This window comes from Manis pentadactyla, chromosome 4, assembly GCF_030020395.1.
Source record: "Manis pentadactyla isolate mManPen7 chromosome 4, mManPen7.hap1, whole genome shotgun sequence".
Lineage (NCBI taxonomy): Eukaryota > Metazoa > Chordata > Mammalia > Pholidota > Manidae > Manis > Manis pentadactyla.
The window spans coordinates 130934534-130956388 of record NC_080022.1 but is presented as its reverse complement, the minus strand read 5'-3'; the positions used below and the strand labels follow the sequence as shown (position 1 = coordinate 130956388).

The window sequence follows — 21855 nt, the reverse complement described above, 5'->3', positions numbered from 1 at the left end:
TATGAACTATAAACAGTCAGTTCAAATATGAATACTCATTTGATTTTTATACTTGATTTATATGTGGATACCACATTTCTCTCTTTATTATTATTATTTTTAATAAAATGCTGAAGTGGTAGGTAGACAGAAGATAAAGGTAGAAAACATAGTTTAGTGTTGTAAGAGAGCAAATGTAGATGATCAGGTGTGTGCCTGTAGACTATGTGTTAATCCAAGCTAGACAAGGACAATAAAACATCCACGTATGCAGAAGATTTCTCTCAGAACAGGGGGGATGAGGTTCTAAGCCTCACCTCTGTTGATCCCCAATTTCTCACCTGATGGCCCCCCTGTGACTGTGCCTGTCTTAGGTTGTTCCTCCCTTGAGGAATCTTACCCGTCTCTGGCTAACCAGTCATCTTCCGGGGCCATACAGGGAAATGTAAAGTTGGTAAGTGAGAGAGAAGCCTTATTGTTTGAAATGGTTAGCTTTTTATTTCTTTGCATATTTATGCCCTGTAGCTTCTATGCCCAGCATTTGTCCTGAGGTATCTTTACCACTTGGAAGAATTATGATACTCGGTAAATTTGATATGAGGCACGAATTCTATTTAAGGGTTGTAATTAGGAAGGAAGAAGAAAAGCTATAGAAGTAGCAGGCGGAAGAAAACATGGGAAGATTGATTATTTCTTTGACATATCTTCTTGTAGAGTAACTTCAGCATGTATAGGTTTTAAGCTACTACTTAAATTGCGCACACACATTAACATTATAGGAGTATAGTTACATAACCAAAGCATACCTGTAATTACCAGCCATCTCCACTGAAACCAAGAAAACCAGTTAGGCACCTTAGGCATTTGTGAAAACTTATCTATGATATGGTGGATATTGTCCAACTGAACTTGAACAGTCTGAGAGAAATCAGACAAATTAAAACAACCCATTCCTGGGGAATGTTCACATCCCTTATGTTCTTTTAACAGTAAATAGTCTGTAGTTGTAAGATTTTGGAGTGCTACAATTTGCACTTCTCCTAATTCTTGATTGAGTTCCAACAGTATAGATCCAGTCAAATTTGTTGTTTTACTGTATGCACAGGCCAGCTTAGATATCTCCTTCCTCATTCCCATGGCAAGTCCAGGAACTGGTGGGATGAGTGCATCTACAGCTGTAGCAGTGCGTGGATCTTTGTTGGGGTTTTTTGATGATCATCTTCTGGCATGAGTGAGGGACTGCTCTTTTGACAAACTCCCTCCCTCCCCCACTGCCAAAGCAATGGTTGACATCAGAGTATTTTTTTCCTTCTGATCTAATCTCAAATTTAACCCAAAGCCATCTCTGCCTGTTCCCATATACACACATCAAATGAATTCATCAAGCTACCTGCTTTACTGAATTCCAAATTAGGCATAAAAGTCACCCAAAAATGAACTATTTCCACAAAGAGAAGAGAAAACAAATACAATGAAACAGGCCCAAATTGAAAACAAAGTTTAATGCAGGTGAAAAGCAGTCACATGGAAATTGAGCATGATAGGAATCATGAAAATATACATTTTGCATATTTTCTGTCCTGTTCAGAAGAGGATCACTCACTCTTCACTCTCATGGACCACCATCTGCAGGGAAAGAGGGCATGGTTAGTTATGTCAGATGGCAGGGATGCATTTCTTCCTGCTCTCAGGGAGATTCTTGCTTGTATATTTCAGTAGGACACAGGATGTGTTTTGGATGTCAAGAGAAGAGACAATTGCATATGGGGAGGAAGTCACCCCACAGCCTGAAAAACTGGCCCTCAGAGAGCATAAGCCCCATGGGCTGAGGCTTTCAGCCTACAGTCATCTACCTGCATGTCTGTGACTGAAGCTGAGTGTGCACAGAGGGTACTTGGAAGATCTCTGGGAGAAACTTCTTTTTCAGGATGGTGATTGGCTTATTGTGACTTACAGGACCTGGGTTCTAGCGGGACCCTTCTCAGCAAAGTGACGTTAAGCAAATCCTTCCTTTCCTGAGCCTGAGATTGAGCAGGTCTAAAGCAAAGAGTTCCCTAAGGTTCCTTCCAGTTCAAAACATTCTCCTTCACTGTGAGTGCTTCCCAGGTTGGCTCGGGAGCCACGATGCCAGCACACATCTGCTGCTCTCCATCTAGTGCCCACGGGAACCACCTACCCTGCTGGAGGTGAAGTCTCGGGTCTTAGCACGAAGCTTATTGACTTGAGATTCTGCAATATCGGCACGTTCCTCAGCCTCCTCGAGCTCATGCTGGGCTTTTCGGAATTTGGTGAGATGAGCGTTGGCTTGTTCATCCTGAAACCAAAGAATAAGACCGGTAAGATCAACATACACCTCCCTTGGTGCTCCTATTGAGAAGCAGACCGGTCTGTTGTTCTAAGACCACAAACATGTCTGACTTACAGCCTCCTCAGCCTGCCTCTTGTAGGACTTGACTTTCACTTGAAGTTTATCCACCAGATCCTGTAACCTCAGCACATTCTTCCTGTCCTCTTCACTCTAAAGGTGAGAACATGGGACTGTAACTGGGCTGGGGGTGGCGTGCATGAGGTCTGGTCAGTTGTCTAGGGATAAAGCGTTTCTTCCTGTATTCAAGGGAGAGACCCAGGTTGGTGTTTGCACTTGACGGAGAAAATGCCTATCCGGTTTTCTTTCCACTTACCTGGTAAGTTAACTCCTTGACCCGCCGCTCATATTTCCTCAGACCCTTGACAGACTCAGTGTTCTTCTTCTGCTCCCCTTCAAGCTCAAACTCCAGCTCTCGGATCTGGGGAAATGGTTGGGGAATTGGTCTGGGGTGGGAGCAAGAATGGGGTGACTGGGAAGCTCTGCTTATGCTAGGGTTCATCCCGCAAGTACCCGCGTCTCCAGTTTCTGGATCTGCTTCTTCCCGCCCTTCAGGGCCAGCTGCTCAGCCTCATCTAGACGGAGCTGCAGGTCCTTCACCGTCTGCTCCAGGTTCTTCTTCATCCGCTCCAGGTGGGCGCTGGTGTCCTGCTCCTTCTTCAGCTCCTCGGCCATTATGGCCGCCTGAAGAGCAAATCATACCCACCAAAATGCAGACAAAGATCTAGTGCCTCGGACCTGTCAAAATCTGGCTACCCAGAGGGCCAGAGCCACTAAAGAAAAGATAACAAGTAAGGTAATGACTGAGCCCCCTTTCTGCAGAGGAAGGGGAGAAGAGCTGCACCAAGTGCATAAGAAATGGAACCTCCAAGGCCTGGATGGGATATGGCTTTTCCCCTTTCTTAAAGGGGCCTCCCCAGGACCTTCCCCAGCCCTAAGGAAATTCGTTAATTGTTACCATTATCACCAATATATGTTCCCAAAGGAACCTTAGACGCAGAGAAGATTGAGTTGCTACCTAGTGTCCCAGGTTTGGGAGAAGTTAGATCAAGGGCTGGGAGGCCTTTAGGGAAGGGAGGTATGCGGAAGGGGCCGGAGAGAAAAATAGGTCATGTCCTCCCTCGGGCGGCAGGTGGCGCTGTGGGAGCCGGGGCCTCGGGTTAGGTGAGGGGGAATTTGGTGGGACATGGACATCCGAAGGCCTCGTTTTCATATTTGGAATAAGTCACAGGCTGACGGAAAGAAGAGTATACTTCTCCATGGGCATAGGAAACGGAACACAATCCCTTCCGGCCTCTTTTCCCTGTGCTCCATTACTTCGCATACCCACCTTTCAAATGTGCTGGAGGGGACACTGAGTTGGAGGAGAGGTGCGGAGCATTTTTGGAGAGAGCACACCTCCCGTGTGCCCCCAGGGGACCCCGACCTGTCTAACGGGGACCATCTCAGGGTCGGGAGCGGGGAGGGGGCTTTAATGAAATACAGCCGTGGAGCCACGCAGGAGCAGGGAGCCAGGGCCGTACATCAGTGATGGCCTTCTTTGCTTTCTCTTCAGCATTCCTTGCGTCCCTGCTGGCGTCTTCCACCTCACTCTGGAGCTGCGTGAGGTCCGTCTCCAGCTTCTTCTTGGTGTGGATGAGGCTGGTGTTCTAGGGCGAGAGGAGCGGTGTCACCCAGGGGAGTCTGGGGTGGGGGCCGCCCCACCTGGCCCACCGCTCACCTGGGTGTGCAGCAGCTGCACCCTCTCGTTGGCATCCAGGAGCTCCTGTTCAGCCAGTTTCCGGGCTCTCTCCGTCTGCTCCAGAGAGGCCCGCAGCTCCTCCACCTCGGCCTGCAGCAGGTTGGCTCTGCGCTCCACGATGGCCAGCTGCTCCTTGAGGTCCTCCTGGCCCCGGAGGGCGTCGTCCAGGTGCAGCTGCGTGTCCTAGCCGGAGAAGGAAGGAAGCGTCTTTTGAACCTGGGGCCTCAGGACCCTGAGCGTAGCCTCTATCTTTGAGCTTCCGAGGACAGCAGAGGCTTCCCGGTGTCAGACCTTCAGCTGGCCCTGGACGCTGCGCAGGTGTTTGAGGGTTTCTGCCGCCTGGCGGTTGGCGTGGCTCAGCTGGATCTCAATTTCATTCAGATCCCCCTCCATCTTCTTCTTGATCCTGATGGCTTCGTTCCTGCTGCGCACCTCGGCATCCAGGGCGCTCTGCATGGTCTCCACCGTTCTCTGGTAGTTCCTCTTTAGCTGCTCAATCTCTTCATCTTTCTCGGCGATCTTTCTGTCGATTTCTGATTTCACTTGTGTCAATTCAAGCTGAATTCGAAGGATCTTGGCCTCTTCATGCTCAAGGGCCGCCTTTAAAGAACAAAAACAAAATAGAAATAGTGCCAGGGAGGGTATGGAGCCTGTTACAGTACCCTTTGGGGTAATAAAGTGTGTAACTCCAACTCTACAATAGGCAGAACTCTCATTTTAAAAAATTCCTAATTTATCTTCAATGCAGGAAAAAAAAAGTCTGTTGCATTATTTGTTTTTGATTATACTATGAACAGTGATAACATTGAATTCACAATTTTTAGGAGCATAAAGCAACTTATGTATATTTTAAATCATTTAAGCTTTTGTAAAATCTCATTTTTAGACTTACTTTAACAGAATGATTTTCTCCAGTAAAGTCAAGATAATTCACAGTATTGTTTCATTCAAACTCACAGTTAGGCTATTTGATGGGACATTAGAACTGTGACTTTCCAGAGGCAAAACTAAAGACACAGAGTGGGGCCAGCCAGCCTCAAGGCCAGAGCTCCACCGTTATTGCCTCTCTACTTGCTGCTTCCTCCCCAGACCCCAGCTCACCTCTGCTTCCTCAAGAGCCAGCTGTATATCAGCCTTTTCCAGCTCGATCTGCTTTCTTGATTTCTCCAGTTCATGGATGGTTTTACCATTTTCAGCAATTTGTTCTGTGAGATCTGCTATCTCCTCTGCAAAGAAATAAGTTTTGATAGCATTTGAATGCCTCTGCACAGGCTTCCAGGCATGCTAAGCACCAACTAACTGCTTTTAAACTAGTTTATTGTAATTCTAAGGATGCTGTTTCCTAGAGAGAAGATATCACACAGAGAGAGACTCAAAAATAACCCTTCAGATGATGCACACTTCCTGTGTATGCATTAAGGGCACGTGTATAGGGACTTGAGTTCTGAAGTCACAGCCACTCTGGCACATGCTCAGGTAATAGAAATTTCAGAGTATTTCAAACTACTTACGCTCCAAGTTCTTATTTTCTCGTTTCACCGTTTCAAGGTGATCTAAGGCTTCTTCGTAGGCATTTTTCAGTTTGAAGAGCTCGGTGCTCAAGGAGCGGGATTCCTTCAGAGATGCTTCCAGCTCCACCTGGCTCTCTTCACACTTTGTTTTCCACTCGGCTAGCACCTGGAACACCGAGATGGAAGCAGTCTCCCTTTACTAGCTCTTCTCCACGAAGGCTTCTAACTCAGTATAACCAACAAGGTAAATATTCTTAGACTTGGGGCTATCCTCAGCGGTGTTCTCTAGGCTAGTTCCTTGTTCTTGATTATTGGACTTACCAAGATTTTGTCCCATAAATTCACTCAAGATCAGTCACTGATCCATAACAACTGCCATCTCCAAGAAGCAAATGGATCCTTTGAGAAGGAATTAGGTGGGTGGGAATAATTGCCCTTTTCCTAATATGAAAATGACCTTACATTTCTAAATATTTCATTGAAACTTTGGTTGAAACCAATCTTACCTGCCATACTGAGAGGGGAGTTTCCAGAAAGCCCCTCAGTGGGACCTGAGTTAGATTCCCATATGTCAGCTGCCCAGACAGGCCAGCAGTAAGTGTGGGGAACAAAAATGTTTGGGACTGAACAGCAGTGTAGATATTGTACTGGTTTGTCTCCACTGACAGTGCTTGAAAGGGACCTCCACCCCCATCCCATTCCCATTTCACAGTTGAGGAAACTATAGCCCAAGAAGTTTAGGGACTTGCCCAAGGTCACACTGCTGGTGGGGAAGTCAGGCCTGGACCCCAGGCTCCTCCTCCCATGCCAACTCCCATCCTCACATCACAGTGCTCAGCCAGCATGGGGCTGACCCTGCACCTTGTCAAAGTTCCTCTGCTTCTTGTCCAAAGCAGCAGCCAGCGAGTTGGCTCTTTCCACATCAACCATCAGATCCTCGACTTCTCCTTGCAGCCTCTGCTTGGTCTTCTCCAAGGATGCGCATTTCGCATTCACTGCCTCAACCTGTTCCTCGGAATCTTGAAGACGCTGAGCAAGTTTTTTCCTTAAAGAATATGAAAGAGAAGCAGATGCTATTTAGGTTTCACTCCTCTTGAACATCACTGTTCATCAAGTTGGAATCACTAATCTGTGTGATTTAAATACCCATTTGCTTTCATAGCCCAGGAGAATTTCCCAACTGCTAACAATCAGTGATAGATAACATGCCTTGCCTCTAACCAACATCACGGTGAACTGTCTTAGAGAAAGGCACCAGGTCCTTCTAATGGCTCAGCACTGCATTGAACACAGATGAGGTGGGGAAACACCCAGTAACAAAACAAATGCATTCCCAAGTAGTTCTAAAGTCAGGGCCCTCTGTCATACGATCATTCAAGAGTTCTAGCTCTTCAAAGGCAAATGGAGTTGGGTACTTGGCCTCCTCCAGCTCCTCTGTGCGCTGGATGGCGTCCGTCTCGTATTTGGTCCTCCACTGGGCCACCTCGCTGTTGGCCTTGGACAGCACCCTCTGCAGCTCGGCCTTGGCTTCCTGCTCCTCCTCGTACTGTTCCCGCAGCAGGTCACAGTCGTGGCGGGAGGACTGCAGGGCGTGCGCCAGGGCATTCTTGGCCTATAAAAGTCAAGACAGGAGGAGAGCTCCCAGGGGATTAATACTTTAGTGCCACGTGCATGATACAGTCTGAGTATGTTCCTGCTACGCTCACCACCGAGTAAAGTCGCCTTTCTTTCCTGCAGGTGGTACTTGAAAATCAGGTCAAGGAAGGGCTCCCTCAGGCCACGTACCTTGCTCTCTTCCTCTAACTGCCTCTTGAGCTCTTCTATTTGCTGGGTAAATGCTTGCTTGCTCCTGGAAAGTTGGGAGACTATGCTTTCCTTTTCTTCCAGTTGACGACTCAGCTCTCCTGTATCCAGAAGGAAACATGTTCATTTTATTCATTCATTCACCAAATTCCTACTGTGTGTAAGGTGCTGCTCTAAGATCTGGGGAGGGAGTTAATGATAAATAGTGGTCTTTTCTTGGGGGAGAAGGGCTGTGTCCCTGAAAAGGAAACTCAAAGCACAACCTGCTAAGATGCCATTATAAATGACTAGAAGCTTGGAGTGACTTCTGTCAATGAAGCCCATGCAAAACAACTGCAAATTTAAACATTACCAACTGAAAACTCCCATTAGACCTCCCAGTGGCTGGTGTTTCCAGCTGTTTGTTGATTTGCCACGACGAGAAATATTGCTTTCTTTAGGGCTTTATATCTAGTAATTTGCAGTTAGACTCAGGCAAATACAGTAAGTTCAGGTTTATATAGAGGTAAGAGGGGAAAAAAGATTGGGGGAGAGGCCTTATGACTCCAGAGGTGAATTCCCAAGGTATTGGACAAGTAGCAACCAAACTTCTTTTCTTTGTCATCTTGGTTATGGCTGCAAGCAAAGAATCAATTCACCTGCAACGGTGGGCTGGAGGACCAGGCTGGGTGGAGCCACATTTTCTAGGTAAAGCCCCAGGTCGTGTCCCCTATACTTTTATTACACACCAAGAACCCATGCAAATCGGCCGTATTTCTTTCTTTCTCGTCTAAAATACTTGATTGCAGACACTGAATCTGAATTTATGTGCAGCAAGAAGTAGAAAAGCCATAGATAGTACCAGGTTTCTAGTTCTGTTTCTGCCATTCAGGTTTTTTTTGATGCAAGGAATTCGTTTTGAAAGCTCTCAGACCAGGTGAAAGTTGGGTCCCTCCTCATTCGGATCTACTTCTCTCTTGTTTTTACTAAGCTCTCAATGTTTTCCTCTTTCAGGGCATTTTGAATGGCCATTTTTGTGAGTTACTCTGATGGCTCCTCTCCTGAAAGTATGCTTTCCTAGAAATTCTCCCCCTAAACAAATACTGCCCTTTGGTTCTGACCAGTCGCCCCCTTTTGACGGTCTGGGACGTGTCGCCCCCTCCCATTTCCGCCGCTCACCGGCCTCAGTCTGAAGGCGAGCCTTCTGTGTCGTCAGCTCGCCCATGTTCTTCTGAATTTCCTCATTCTTGCCCCTGGCCTCACTTAGCTGGTCCTCCAGGGTCCGGCATATCTTTTCCAGATTTGCCTGAAGGATTGAGAAGGGGGAGAAAAGTAAGTTAATACTCAGATTTGAATGACCCCAGAGGTCTGTTTGACCTAGAGCCTTGGGCCCATCCTGTCCGACACCTTGGATTTCGACACGCTCTCCACGTTGCTGGCCAGGTCATCGATCTCCAGCTTGAACTCGCTCTTCTCCTTCTCCAGCTTCTGCTTGACTCTCTGCAGGTTGTCAATCTGCTCCCCAAGCTCGGCCACGCTGTCTGCGTGCTTCTTCCTCAGCGCGGCCAGCGTGGCCTCGTGCTGCAGGGTGGCCTCCTCCAGGTCCCTGCGCAGCTTCAGGAACTCGGCCTCGCGCTTCTTGTTGAGCTCGATCTGGGTGGAGGTGACGCCCCCCGCCTCCTCCAGCCGCTCGCTCAGCTCCTCCAGCTCCCGGGCATAGTCACTCCGCTGTTTCTCTGTCTTGGCGCGGGTCGCCCTCTCGGCCTCGATCTCCTCTTCCAGCTCCTCAATTCGAGCCTGTGGAGGGCAGCCAGTCACCCAGGGGCAGTCTGTCCCCAGAGTGACTTATTTGGAATGTCAAGAACAGGATGGCTGCCATTCCCCACAGATGAGCCCACTCTTGGACTTTTCCCAGAGAAATGTGAATTGTTGCAAAATTCCTTTAATATGACTTTTTCCTGCCCTAACATGGCAATTGCCCCTCCACTGACCAACCCAGGACATTGTCCTTTCAACCAAATGTTGACCCCAGATATTTTAATTATGTATCTCACTTAAAATTATGGAAAAATTGCTCATCACTGCTGTGTCAGCCTAACAGAGAGGAAACCAATGAGGCAGGCAGACCCGCGGTCCTGCCCGCTGGTTCCAAATGGCTCCTGGTGGACCGCTCCCAGCCCCCTGTGAGGGACGTACAGGTGAAAGAGAAACCCCAAATGCCTCCTACCTGGAGCTCTTTGATTTTCTTCTGAAACTGGAGGCCCAGAGTCTGCTCATCCTCCACTTTGCTTTGCAGTTGAGTATATTCAAAATCCTTCCTGGGAAAGGAAATGTAGAATGTGTGAAGACGAAATTCCCAGCAACTTGGAGAACCGGAATCAGTGCTTGAGGGCCTACTTTTTGAGCCTTTCGTCCAGCTGTTGCTTATCATTCTCCAGGTCTAATATGGACTCGTGGGCAAGCTTCAAGTCACCCTCAAGCTTCCTTTTGTTCCTTTCCAGGTCTACACGGAGCTTCTTTTCCTGTTCTAGGGAGCTTTCCAGCTGAAAAAGGCACCATTTCTTTCTGAGAATAAGTGCGTTGCACCAGAGGATTCTCGGAGGCTCTCCCAGCCCTGACGTTCTAGGATTCCCGATTAGCATTATTTACTTACATCATCGACTTGCTGCTCCAGTTTGCTCTTGATTTTGCTCAAAGAATTGACTTTGTCTTCTTCAGCTTGAAGGTCATCCAGGGCCTGCTGGTGGGCCTCTTGGAGGGCTTTCTTCTCCCTGGTTAACTTTGCAATCGTCTCATCCAACCCGGCAAGTTCCTCAGTAAGGTTTTTAACCTAAGAAGAAGCCACAAGCCATTATAAGAAGAAATAACGTTTGGTTTGCAATGACTACATCAAGTTGGAGAGACCCTTTAAGAGAATACCTTGTTCTCGGTGGCATGTTTCTCCTTCTCCACCTTGGCCAGTGTCAGCTCAAGGTCATCTATGTCCTTCTTGAGCTCCGAACATTCATCCTCCAGCTTCCGCTTCTTGGCCGTCAGCTCGGCGTTGAGCTCTTCTTCATCCTCAGCCCTCTCAGTCAGCTCCTTGATTTTGGCCTCCAGCTGGAATTTGGCTTTGATCAGTTGATCACATCTTTCCTCTGCATCCAACAAGTTTTCACTTTCCTTAAAACAAGAGTCATGTTTTCCTTTAATGAGGTTAGATTTGTGACATTCTAGTATTTTGTTATGTATAAAGTCCTTTACAAAGCCTCCCAACTAAAAAGCAAAACTCCCACCAAAACTCCAGTTTTTCTAAATAATGAAATCTAGAAGGAAAGCAAGGGAAAAGAATCCTAAACACATACAGCTTGTACTTGGAGCTGCAGGTCATTCTTCTCTTGGACCAGAGTCACCAATTTCTCCTCCAGTTCCTTCCTTTTTGCCTCTGACTTGGCCAGTTCATCTTTGGTTTTCTGAAACTCTTCCTTCATGGTGGCCATCTCCTTCTCAGTCTCCGCGCTCTTGAGGAGGGGCTTGATCTTGAAGAAGAGCTTCATCCAGGGCCAGTGCTTGACGTTCATGAATGAACGGATGTTGTACTGGATGCAGAAGATGGACTCCCTAGAAACAAAATGTCGGTTACTTCTAATAGAGACTCCCCCACTTCCCCCAAAGAGCTCATGTTTGAACAGAGACCCTGCTCGACCTTCTCTGCACCATCTTCTGGAATTCCACACGCATGAGAAACCCTCTGCACACAGCTTGTGTTCGGGTGATCAGTTTGGCCAGGCGGTCGTCCCGCATTTCTTCCAGGGTTCCCAGCAAGCCAGCCTTGAAGAACACCTTAGAGGAGAGAAGAACGATGACATGAGTGAGTGTTCTAGAGCAGTCTAAAGGCCAGCATCTGTTGAAATCAATGCATTACCTTGGTATGTCCAAATTTGTACTGAGTGTGGTCAATATCGATAGATGCCAACAGCTTTTCACAAGCTTTCTTGCTGTCAATGAATTGTCCCTCAGGGATCGCACTGGCATTCAGCACTCGGTATCTGCCATTGTAGATGCAGAAACAATCATAGACTATTAGCAAAGACATAAACCTTGCAGACCAACTAGTTCAGGCCTCTCTTCTAATAGGTAAGAGGGCCAAGGTCCAGAGAGGGAAAGAAACTGCTAGATAGTGGCCTGGAATCCAGGCCTCCTGACAGTTAGGTCAGATTGTTTCCTGCCCTGTTGTCTATCAGAGAAGCTCCTGAGGAAGTGTGGAAGAAATATGTATTCCTAGGCTGAGGGGTAGGTTAATTCTTGTACTTGGAAGTCCATAACTGTTCCGTTGAAAGGGGTCTTTTTATACCAGTATTTCTCCCTCTCAGATTCCAGCATTTATGCGTCTCACCAAGAAGCAATAGAATGTTTTTACTACACACCTTTGTTTAAAATCCCCATAGAGAATCCTATTTGGGAATCCCTTCCTGCAAATACGGATGCCCTCCAGGACGCCATTACACCGCAGCTGATGGAGGACAAGGCTATGTTCCATAGCCCCTAAGAAGAGAAACAAGAAACATCAGGAACACGCACAGAATGTCTTGAAACCCAAGCACCACCTACAGAGCCAGCAGGCGTCTTACCAGGCGTTTTGGTTTCATTGGGGATTATACAGCGCACAAAGTGAGGGTGGGTAGTTCTTAAATTTGACATCAGCTTATTCAGGTTTTCCTAAAAGAAAAAGATTAAATTTGATTGTTAGCCTACTGCAGGCTTTTACAAGACAGAGATACATTGTAATGGAAAATGAGACATACATTTTAAACTTACCATGAATTCTAAAGAATGATGAAATTACTCGACTGTTTCTTTTAACAGTCCTATAGAGGTGTAGGCAAATAACTGATATAATGGTCTTTTTTCTTTACCACACACTAACCAAGTACAAAATGCTCTCCAGAATCCCCTGGGAGCATGAGATCCTATTGCCTGTGTCCTTCAGCAAGTTGGGAAATTTGTGCTGGGGGCTCACCTCCCAGGCCAGCCCACCCAACTAGCTGAAGCACAAAATGATACTTAAATTCTGGTCTTACCTTTGTTAAACCTCATGTATATATTATCATAGGGCCACTGCTGCCCCCGAAGCAACAGCAATCAGATTAAGACTACATTACTCTTGTTGAAGAAACCAAGTTTAAAGTCTCTACATCGCTTATGTTGAGATGAGTTAAACCAATTACAGGCCAATAAACTTTTATTTATCTTACCCTGAAAAGGGCAGAGACAGTTTGGAAGGAAGAACCCTTCTTCTTGGCAACTTTCTTCTTTCCACTGTCAGCTGAAAGAAATAAAAGACGGCACATGCTGTTAGCATCTGTAGAGGTTTTTCAGCCCTGTGGCCTCAACAGAGGGAGAAAGTGTGAACTCCAGGTGGAGTCTGTTACCGTCTGCTGTAGCGAAGGTGGCATACAGGTGTGCCAAGAGTCTGTTGGAGGACTTCTGGTACAGCCCGACCACGGTCTCATTCAGGGGGTCCTTGTTCTTCTCCAGCCAGCCTGAGACACTGTAGTCTACGGTGCCTGCATAGTGGATCAGCGAGAAGTGGGCCTCGGCCCTGCCCTTGACCACCTTGGGCTTCTGGAAGTTCGCAGACTTGCCCAGGTGCTGGTCATATAACTTGTTCTTGAAGGAGGTATCTGTGGCCTTGGGGAACATGCACTCTTCTTCCAGGATGGAGAAGATGCCCATCGGCTAGATTAAGAGAAGGCATAATGCATGTGGGTAAATATGAGCTGCATGGAGGAAGAGCACTGTATATGAGAAGATACACTAGGATACCTTCTCGATGAGCTCGATGCAGGCAGCCAGGTCCATCCCGAAGTCGATGAATGTCCACTCGATGCCTTCCTTCTTGTACTCCTCTTGCTCCAGCACGAACATGTGGTGGTTGAAAAACTGTTGCAGTTTCTCGTTGGTGAAGTTGATGCACAGCTGCTCCAGGCTGTTATACTGACACCAAAACACAATGTTCACAGGCGACATTAGACCTTTGTCAGACTCAGAGACCCATCGGCCTTCCTCCTCATTGCCACAGGTTCTCGCCTGCTCATTTACACTTTCAGCTGTGGTCACTGCTTCAGGGCCTAGCTCAGGTAACATCTTTTCCTTGAGTCTTCTCTAACTTCCAGCTGGGAGGTATTTCTCCCTCTCCTGAGTTCCCATGCTCCAGGCCTCTCCTGTGTGCTGCCTAATTTTGAAGTTACTCTTCTATATGTTTGTATCCTTCCCATTTTCCTCTACAGACACAAGCTCATCTTCCATTCACCAGCATGTCTTGTATCTGGCAGACACTAAGTATACACTTTGATGAATGGCCATCTGCCTGTATCCCAGAACAAATACGATATTTGTGTAAAATACTGCACAACTGGCTTATCATCAAATTCTCTATATGCCTGGCTCTCCCTAAGTCAATATTGCATTTGACTGTTTTTGTTTTATTCACTTAATGATGCCTTTAAAAATTCTACTTGCCACCCGTTTTCTCCTCTCTTAAAATAATATAAACCCTCCCCACATGGTACTTCTCTTCTACCTGATCCACCCTACAAGCTTTCCTACAAGATATGATGCTACAACACATGGCCCACCTTGACGTCTTCCCTATAGGGCCATGATAACTAGTCCCTGCTTCCAAAGGCACATGAAAACATGAATACAAATAACACAAACCTCAAAGATCTCAAAGCCTGCAATGTCCAGAACACCAATGAAGTGTTGTCTTGGTAGCTTCGTGTCCAGCTGTTGGTTGATGCGAGTGACCATCCATAAGAACAGCTTTTCATACACTGATTTGGAAAGGGCATTCACAGCGTGGTGAACCTGTTAGGGGAAAAGACCAGCTAATGAGTCAGAGAGCAGTGACTGTGGGAAACCGCATCCCTGACGTGAAGCAGTCGCTTACCTGATCCACAGTTTGACCTTTGGTAACATACTCATTCCCGACTTTCACTCTGGGGAAGCACAGAGCTTTCAGGAGGTCTGAAGAGTTCAGGCCCATCAGGTAGGCTGTCTTGTCAGCCACTGCCAAGAAAAGAAAACGATGACAAACGGAACCCCCTGATACTTGGCCAAGTAGAACTGCTTGGAAAACCACCCAGGTGTGTCAAAGCTTGGCTAAGTTGCCTCAATGTATTGTACATTCTGTATCTCTAGACTGTGTATATGTGGTCAGGGAAGCTAAGTCACTCAGAAAATACTAGAGTTTATGAAAAGGCATGATTGGGTTCTAGAAAGCCCCGGTCACTTCTCATCAGTGCATCTGAAACAGGAACATTCCAGTGATTCAGCAAATAGGGCTGGTGACAGTGCCTACAGGCCTCTGAGCCCTGAAGAGGTTCACCTCTAGGTGGAAGCAGGACTAATTGCTTTCAGAAAAGGCACCAAAGGACCTCAGCTGAACAACTACCAGCTCTGGCCTATGGCTGGTCGTGGTGACTTTGTACCTTCAGTGCCATCGGGCTCTGCCTGCTCCTCTCGCTGCTTCTGCTTGAACTTCATGTTCCCATAATGCATCACGGCACCTGTCAGCTTGTAGAGTCCAGATTTCTCCTCTGGGGTGAAGCCCAGGATGTCAATGGCACTCTGGCATTCAGAGAACAGCACATCTGTCAGCTGTCCCTTGTGCTGGAGCATGCATCCCCACACCTTCCTGTACACTGTACTCACATCTGTAGCCAAGAGCTCCTCGGCGTCATCAATGCTGGCCACCAGGATTTCACCCTGGCTGATGAATGGGTAGTCATAAGGGTTGGTTGTAATGAGCAGCAGCTCTGAAATAATAAATTCCATTTGAAATGTGAGGAGGTCACACAGATGCAAAGAAAACATCCACCCATTAGATGTGAGCTACTGTACTCTGGGCTGAGACTGACTTTGACTGCTGGAGCCCAAGTTGAATTCAGAGTTAGAAACCTCTCTTAACAGCCTGGAAGTTCTCAGGGTGTAGCTGAAAGTCCAGGAAACCTCAGTGGCCTGTCCATGCAATGTAGATTAAGAACCCTGGAGAGAATATTTAAATTATCTTGCTTTGCACGTGAATGGTGCGTATCCGTGTAGTCTGGGGCAAGTTAACAGGGAAAACTGGCTGACTGTGGACAGAAGCCCACATTGAGAGGGAAGCACAGGTTTTTTGGTATAATGGTCACCTTTTCCAAAACCTGTTGAAAAGCTGCAGCCTATTTCCAGGCTCTGGGGCCAGAAGGCTGAACACACATCACCAAAGAGGCCTTTGTGTGGTGTGAAACAAAGGGCAGGTGAATATCCTCGGGCTGGATTGTTCCTATTGCACGGGCCTCACATTCGGCGAAAGGTGGTTTCTTTGTCTGAACACTAGAGGGCGCGGAAGGATGATGAAACGCTAAATCGTTCCCAAGGTTTTAATAAACCAGTGCTGAATTCAGTAGCGGTTTGTTCTTGTTACTATACCTTAGATGTGGCCAAACTGTCAAATGGCCACACACCGTCCAAACACTCACACTCATTTCCAAAACAAACTTCTTCCATTAGTTGTTGAGTCACCTATGCATATACAAGTACAACCCTCCTCGGCCCAGGGATTTCAGAGCCAAAATGCTTGCTGCAGAACCAGCCTTACTGGGGACTCCCTCACCTATGAGCTCAGGCTTCTTGTTGGAAAGAATCTGGTAGAAGATGTGGTAGCTCCTCTCAGCCTTCAGCTGGAAGGTCACTCTTGATTTTTCCAGCAGATCTATAAACACAAATGCAGGACTGTTTTCCAAACTGCTCCTTGCTACCCTGAAACATTATCTAATCTGTAATCTACTTACACGTTTCAATATCTGCAGAGGCCAGTTTGCCAGTAGTACCAAAATGGATTCGGATGAACTTGCCCTGAGTGGGGAAAGGGAGAACTGTGTCTACCGTGGCTCCGAGTGTTCCCGCTAGTCCCCTGGGAAGTGTGACTAGGAGCTCTATTCCCCTATGGTTTGAAATTAAGCACATCCTCCTTCTTCTCCCTTCTTTTCCTTCCAGTTTGATGTGCTCCTTTTTTCCATCCCCTTTGTTCCACGTTGCCTCCAAACTTCCCACCCCATCCAGTCAGCACAGTGATAAAGTGATTTTTTTTCAAGATTCAGATCAAACCGTATCATTTTCCTGCTTACAAAAATCCTTCAGTTGCTTCCTGAATAAACATGACCCCTCCTCATGGCCTACACGCTCCTCTGTGACCAGCCCTCCTGCACCTGTTCCCTCACCTCTAGGACTCACCTCCTTGCCCCCCGTGCTGCAGCTGCGTGGACCCTCCTGGTTCAGCCCCTTGACCGCACCAGGCCCCTCCCACCCTGGAGAGTGCGCTCTCGCCTTCTCCTTTGCCTGTCCTCATTGTGCAGATCCCGGGGTTCACAGGCCAGCCTCCTGAGAGGCCTGCCCGGCCAGCCCTATCTAAGGAGACCCTGCCCCCTGGTCATTCTATTGCATGCCCTGTTTGTTGAATTTCACACAAAGGTATCATTATCCGAAACTGTCTTGTTGATGTTTCAGCATCTGTCCCCCACCGGACTGCAGGCTCCATGAGGACAGGGACCTTGTCTATCTCGTAGGCCACAGAGAACATCCCAGCACAACTGAACTCAGACTCACAAAACGAGAGGAGTTGTCATTCCTCACGGTCTTGGCGTTCCCGAAGGCCTCCAGCAGCGGGTTGGCGCTGATGATTTGGTCTTCCAGGGTCCCCTAATGCAGGAAACCAGGGCAGGAAGAAGCCACTGAAGGCAGCAGAAGTTGCTCCCGAGCTCTATCACTTGAGACCAGCCAGCTAACAGTGGTAGAGCCAGTCCCTCCCTGACTTTCTGATTTGATTATCAACCGAATCATCTGCATGACTCACTCCAAACACTTTTGCCATTTTGTAATATTTGGTTACAGTTGGGTGTCTTGACTTAAAATGCCCTTAGTGCTTCAGTTCCTTGATTCTCCAATAAGTTTGTATTTATTTCATGCAGTATATTCATTTTGAGAAGTCAGTATATGTGATTCTGCTATAAAAGAACAAACTCTCTGAGCTGCTCCAGATGATGTAAGAGACTTATTTTCTCAGAAATCGCAGGATCTGGTCCTTTTAGATCAACCACACACAGGGTTGTCTGAAGTAACTGCCTACCTGTCAAGATTTCAAATCATGGCCTGCTCTCCTTTCCTGGGAAAGGCCCCTCCTTCTGAAGTTAAGACAAAGGCTGGGCGTGGAAACAAAGCAAACAGTTTTCCTCTCCCTACCTTCATTTTGGAGTCTTTCTTCTTGGCGAGGTCTCCAGTAGCCGCAATTGTTGCAAAGTACTGGATGACCCTCTTGGTGTTCACAGTCTTTCCTGCCCCAGATTCTCCACTATTAGGAGGGATCAAAAGAGAACGAGAAAAGAAACCGGTCCTGTTAGTATAAATAGACTCCCCAAGAGTCACATAGAGGCCCGGACATACTCTGAGACACATCAGACCCACACCTACCAAACAAATGTGGGCAACCGTTCTGGGAGGCAGAGGCCAAGGCCAGACTCACCCCAGCTGAGCTGACCCCAGAATGGGTAATGCCAGTTTTCAGAGGCCTTAGACATACCTCTTTGGCTATCCCCATACCTATCTTTTCATCACAGACTTTGCTCTAAGTATTTTCTTATGAGGAAGACAAATCAAGCCTTGTGCACTGGGGACAAAGAGCCACAGCTACGAAACCACTCTGTGTCTCAGGTACTTACGTGATCAGAATGGACTGGTTTTCACGATCTGCCAATAGGAAAAATAAAACAGAGTTGGTGGCAATACAAAAAGAGCTTTCCAGTTCTCCTCCATTTTTCAAGCAGAGTTCAGTGTGCAAGTCCTCTTCCCTGTGGTATTTCGTGTAGTCTTCGCTGGGGGCTTGAAGATCCCCCTTCTTGACCAAGAGACTCAGGTTAACTCCCTGCTTAACACCAGCCAACAGCTACTAATTGTATCAGGTAGAACCATATGAAATTGTCATTCTTTGGTTTGGACCCACAAAAATGTTCATTTCATGTGATTTAGCTGATTCTTGCATTAAATCCAAACTCCTCTCCAGGGCCTGCAAGGCTCTAAAGGGTCTGGCCTCCTTCTGCCTGTTTCAGGACCTGTACGCACCTCCCCTTTGTGCTGGAGGTTACACTCCAGAGGAGGCAGGCCCAGGATGACACAGCAGCCCTCCCGAGCCCTGTCCACTGCCGGCTTCACCAGCCCAGGCTCCCTCCTCGGAAACCTACCAGTCAGCATGAACTGATAGGCGTTGTCGGAGATGGAGAAGATGTGGGGCGGGGCCTCCTGGCGTTTTTTGCCCCGATAGCCGTCCACCACCTCGGGGTTGTACACCGGCAGCCACTTGTAGGGGTTGACGGTGACGCAGAAGAGGCCCGAGTAGGTCTGGGGGGGGTAACCAATACATGTGTATGTCTGTGTGTGTATGTGTATATACAAAACCTTTTGCTTTCCATATTATTTCACTTTTCTTTGCAATAAAAGAAGGGAAGCTATGATTTCTCTTTATAGGTGAGGCTGCAGAGATGCAAAGAGGAGAGTAGCCAGACTGCCCCCAGCCAGTAAGTGACAATGCCAGGAGGTCCGTCTCTCACTTCCTCATCTTCTGTCTTACTCTTCTTTCCCCACCATGTCCCCCTCTTTGGTGCTACTCACATGGGAATCTTCTGAAATCCCATCACCTACACAAGGGCCCCCGGACCCCGCCCCAGCACACGTCCCAGGAAAGCCCCCCAAGGCCACACTGACATAGATCATCCAGGAGGTATAGCGGTCCTTGAGGTTGTAGAGCACAGCTGGCTCATTCAGGTGCGTCAGCATGGCCATGTCCTCGATGCGGTCAAACTTGGGGGGGTTCATTGCATACACATCCTCTGGTTTGACCACCAGGGTCTGAAAGGGAAGTGGCACGTGTTCGCCTGGCACTCCCTGGGCATCTGCCCTCTGCAGACACTCTCACAGGAGGAGGCTTTGGGGCCCCATCAGAGGGAGCGAGCACTGGAGAAAACACCCATGGGCAGCCAGGGAAGACAAGACTTGGGGGTGGCTGTGGGGGTGGCGACAGAATGCGAGGTGTTTGTGACTCAGGCCTCATGTCCCCGCTCCCCCCACCATGGGCCCAAAGGTGAGGAAGGATGACAGAAGTGGACATGGGGGACAGTGCAGGCACAGGAGCCAGCAGGGACCTTGCAGTTCAGTAATGCGAGCAGGACCCAACCGAGCTCTGGCAGCTGAGGGGTCTTTCCGACCCACTCAGAGGACATGGCATGCCCACCAGCACCCTGAGGCGGGGCCAGGAAGGGAAGAAGGAGGTGACCCTGGATCAACATGGAGCCCACATTCCGAGCTCCCTGAAAGCAGCTTGTCCAGCCTCCCACCTGCATCTTGCCCCTTTCAGTGCCCTGAGGTGCCCTGTTTTCTCTGAGGACACCTGGAAAGCTAAGACAGTGGCACAATGCGAGGCATTCTGGTGCCGGAGCCACATCTGGAGGAGACTGGGGTGGGGGGATGCATAGACTAGGCAACCGTGAGGAGCAGAGGGCGTGGACGAGGCTTACCCGGTTGTCCTCAGTTTCCACCGTGACCTTCCCATCCTGGGTACTTTTAATTTTCCCCTTGGCATATTCTTCCTTTGAGTCGACCACAAAGCAGTAGGTTTTGGCATCAAAAGGCTGGTTCTGCGCCTCGATCCTTTCCTTTTCCGACTTGCGGAGGAAAGGCGCGGCTATGCCGAACACTTCCATTTCTGTGTCACTGCTCATGGTGCCGGCTGGAAGGCAAGCCCGCCAGATGAGCCCAGCTGCCTCCTGAGCCGGCCTGCAGGCCTGTCTCCCATCCCTCTGCCCTCCAGCCGCCACAGGAGTCTCGGAGGCAGAGCCCCAGGGGCAAGGCTGTCCCTGGTCCCAGGAGCTCCACCAGCAGGACTTAGGTGCTGGGAAAACCAAACGGGAACATATTCATTGAGTGGCTCTTCTGGGCAAAGCTTACAGAGCATATGTAATCCCATCTCTTGGATTAGCTGAGGCCCGGGTTGGTAAAGGGCTCCCAGGAGTGGGTGCAGCTCTAGGACCTCACTTTCCTTTTCTGTAAAACCCAAGTGTTGCTGAGGGAAGCTTTAAAAATAAACACCATAAAAAATAAGTGACCTTCTTCATGGAGTGTGCTAATTAGGACAAATAGCTAAGGAATGTTTGAACCATTTTGATTCAAGGTGGCTACCTCCTCACACAAGGAAATGGCCTTTGCTTCCTTCAGCTGCTGAGAATAGAAGCAGCATCTGACATCAGCTTCCATTTGGAAAGTCTCCCAAAGTGCTACCTTTTGAGTTCCTCTCCAGTCTAACCTGTCTTTGCAGGGCTCTATTACACTCTGCACCCCAAAGGCCACTGGGAGGTGGAGGAACTGGTTCCCCTGGAGACTTCTGACAGGCGAGGCCCTGACTCGATTTCTCACCTGAGAGTCACACCCGCAGGAAGACAGCAGAAGACAAGAGCAGCCTTGGGAAATCAGACCTGCAATAAATGGGCAAAAAGAACACTCAGGACACGTAGGAGAGTCTGGTTCAGTTTCGAATCAGTTCTTGATGAGTAAATACATAAGGATAAGGGATAAATAACTTAAAAAGAGCCTCACCCCAGAGGCAAGTTGGAGAAGCAGATGGACACGACCCACAGGTAAGCCATTAAGGTAATAAAAGCCCCCATGTCCCCAGCCCACTATGGCACCCTCCTCTGTCTGTGATGCCTCCTGTTTAGAATTGGGAGGTTAAGGACAGAGTCCCTGTTTAAAAAGCTTGTGGCCCCAAGTCCGGGTCAGGTGTCCTTGTCTTCTGTGCACAGGGAGGAATCCCTGGGATTGGCTCCACAGCCAGAGTGGTCTTGGGAGGACAGAACATCCCCCAGGCATGTAGCCCAAGTGGGGAAGGTGAGGACCAGGGAAGGCGCAGGTCCCACTGGCCCTCTGTGCGGCCTGGAGAGGCCAAGGAGAACATCAGGCTGCAGTCCGTGGGGCATCTGGAGGCGTCCTGCCCAGGAGGTACTTGAAGGGGAGAGTGGGGTGCAGGAAGGAGAGCCTGAAGGAGCCCTGCTTTGGTGGGTGTTTGAGGCAGAAGATGGATGGGCATTCGGGCTCCACATCTAAGTCTTACCAAAGCCAGGCAGGGTGGTGGTACAGAGTGCCAGGCCACTCCAAGTTGGCATCACACACAGGAGAGGCCCTGTGACTTACCTCCACCCCTCAGAGAGAGCAAGCTACCAGGGGGCTGCTGCCTGTCTGGGCTTTTATAGGCCCCCCACCAGCCCCTGCGGCTCATTCCTTCTCTATATTTGGAAAGAGAATGACCCACACCACAAGCTCAGAAGCAGTTCCTTCCTCACGTTTTTTTTTTTTTTGTCATTGCCAATAGAAAAGTATATATAGAAATGAGCAGAATCCATAACCATTTTCCA

At 48.4% G+C, this 21855-nt stretch overlaps 1 protein-coding gene across 2 annotated transcripts; it reads right to left on the bottom strand.

Annotated features, from left to right (window-relative positions):
- Positions 1-1461: 1461 nt before the first annotated feature.
- LOC118933444 (myosin-3) lies at positions 1462-21631 on the bottom strand. 2 transcript variants are annotated; one of them, XM_057500860.1, is made up of 41 exons: positions 21555-21631; positions 20861-20919; positions 19966-20177; positions 19157-19300; positions 18637-18793; positions 18118-18145; positions 17642-17750; positions 17009-17101; positions 16195-16258; positions 16017-16115; positions 15074-15177; positions 14851-14989; positions 14310-14428; positions 14078-14227; positions 13184-13354; positions 12790-13096; positions 12613-12683; positions 11989-12076; positions 11785-11902; positions 11283-11406; positions 11064-11200; positions 10723-10978; positions 10298-10540; positions 10032-10208; positions 9776-9921; positions 9606-9696; positions 8786-9175; positions 8558-8684; positions 7382-7500; positions 7012-7208; positions 6458-6641; positions 5597-5762; positions 5187-5311; positions 4377-4685; positions 4065-4268; positions 3868-3993; positions 2858-3028; positions 2661-2765; positions 2402-2497; positions 2156-2293; positions 1462-1605 (listed from the first exon to the last, which is right to left on the bottom strand). In XM_057500860.1, the coding sequence occupies exons 3-41, from the start codon at positions 20167-20169 to the stop codon at positions 1579-1581; spliced, it is 5823 nt and encodes a 1940-aa protein (XP_057356843.1). In that variant the 5' UTR covers positions 20170-20177; positions 20861-20919; positions 21555-21631; the 3' UTR covers positions 1462-1578. The 2 variants fall into 2 exon arrangements, with proteins under 2 accessions (XP_057356843.1, XP_036783624.2); XM_036927729.2 differs by having other exon boundaries at positions 14851-15177.
- Positions 21632-21855: the final 224 nt, after the last annotated feature.

What these genes read in the sequence shown, in the direction of transcription:
- LOC118933444 (XM_036927729.2), bottom strand. Translation starts at nt 20,169, where the DNA reads ATGAGCAGTGACACAGAAATGGAAGTGTTCGGCATAGCCGCGCCTTTC. An exon ending in CAAGAAGCCTGAGCTCATAG is followed by an intron (nt 15,178 to 16,016) that starts GTGAGGGAGTCC and finishes TTATTATTTCAG; the next exon opens with AGCTGCTGCTCATTACAACC. An exon ending in TGGAGCAGCAAGTCGATGAT is followed by an intron (nt 9,922 to 10,031) that starts GTAAGTAAATAA and finishes TGCCTTTTTCAG; the next exon opens with CTGGAAAGCTCCCTAGAACA.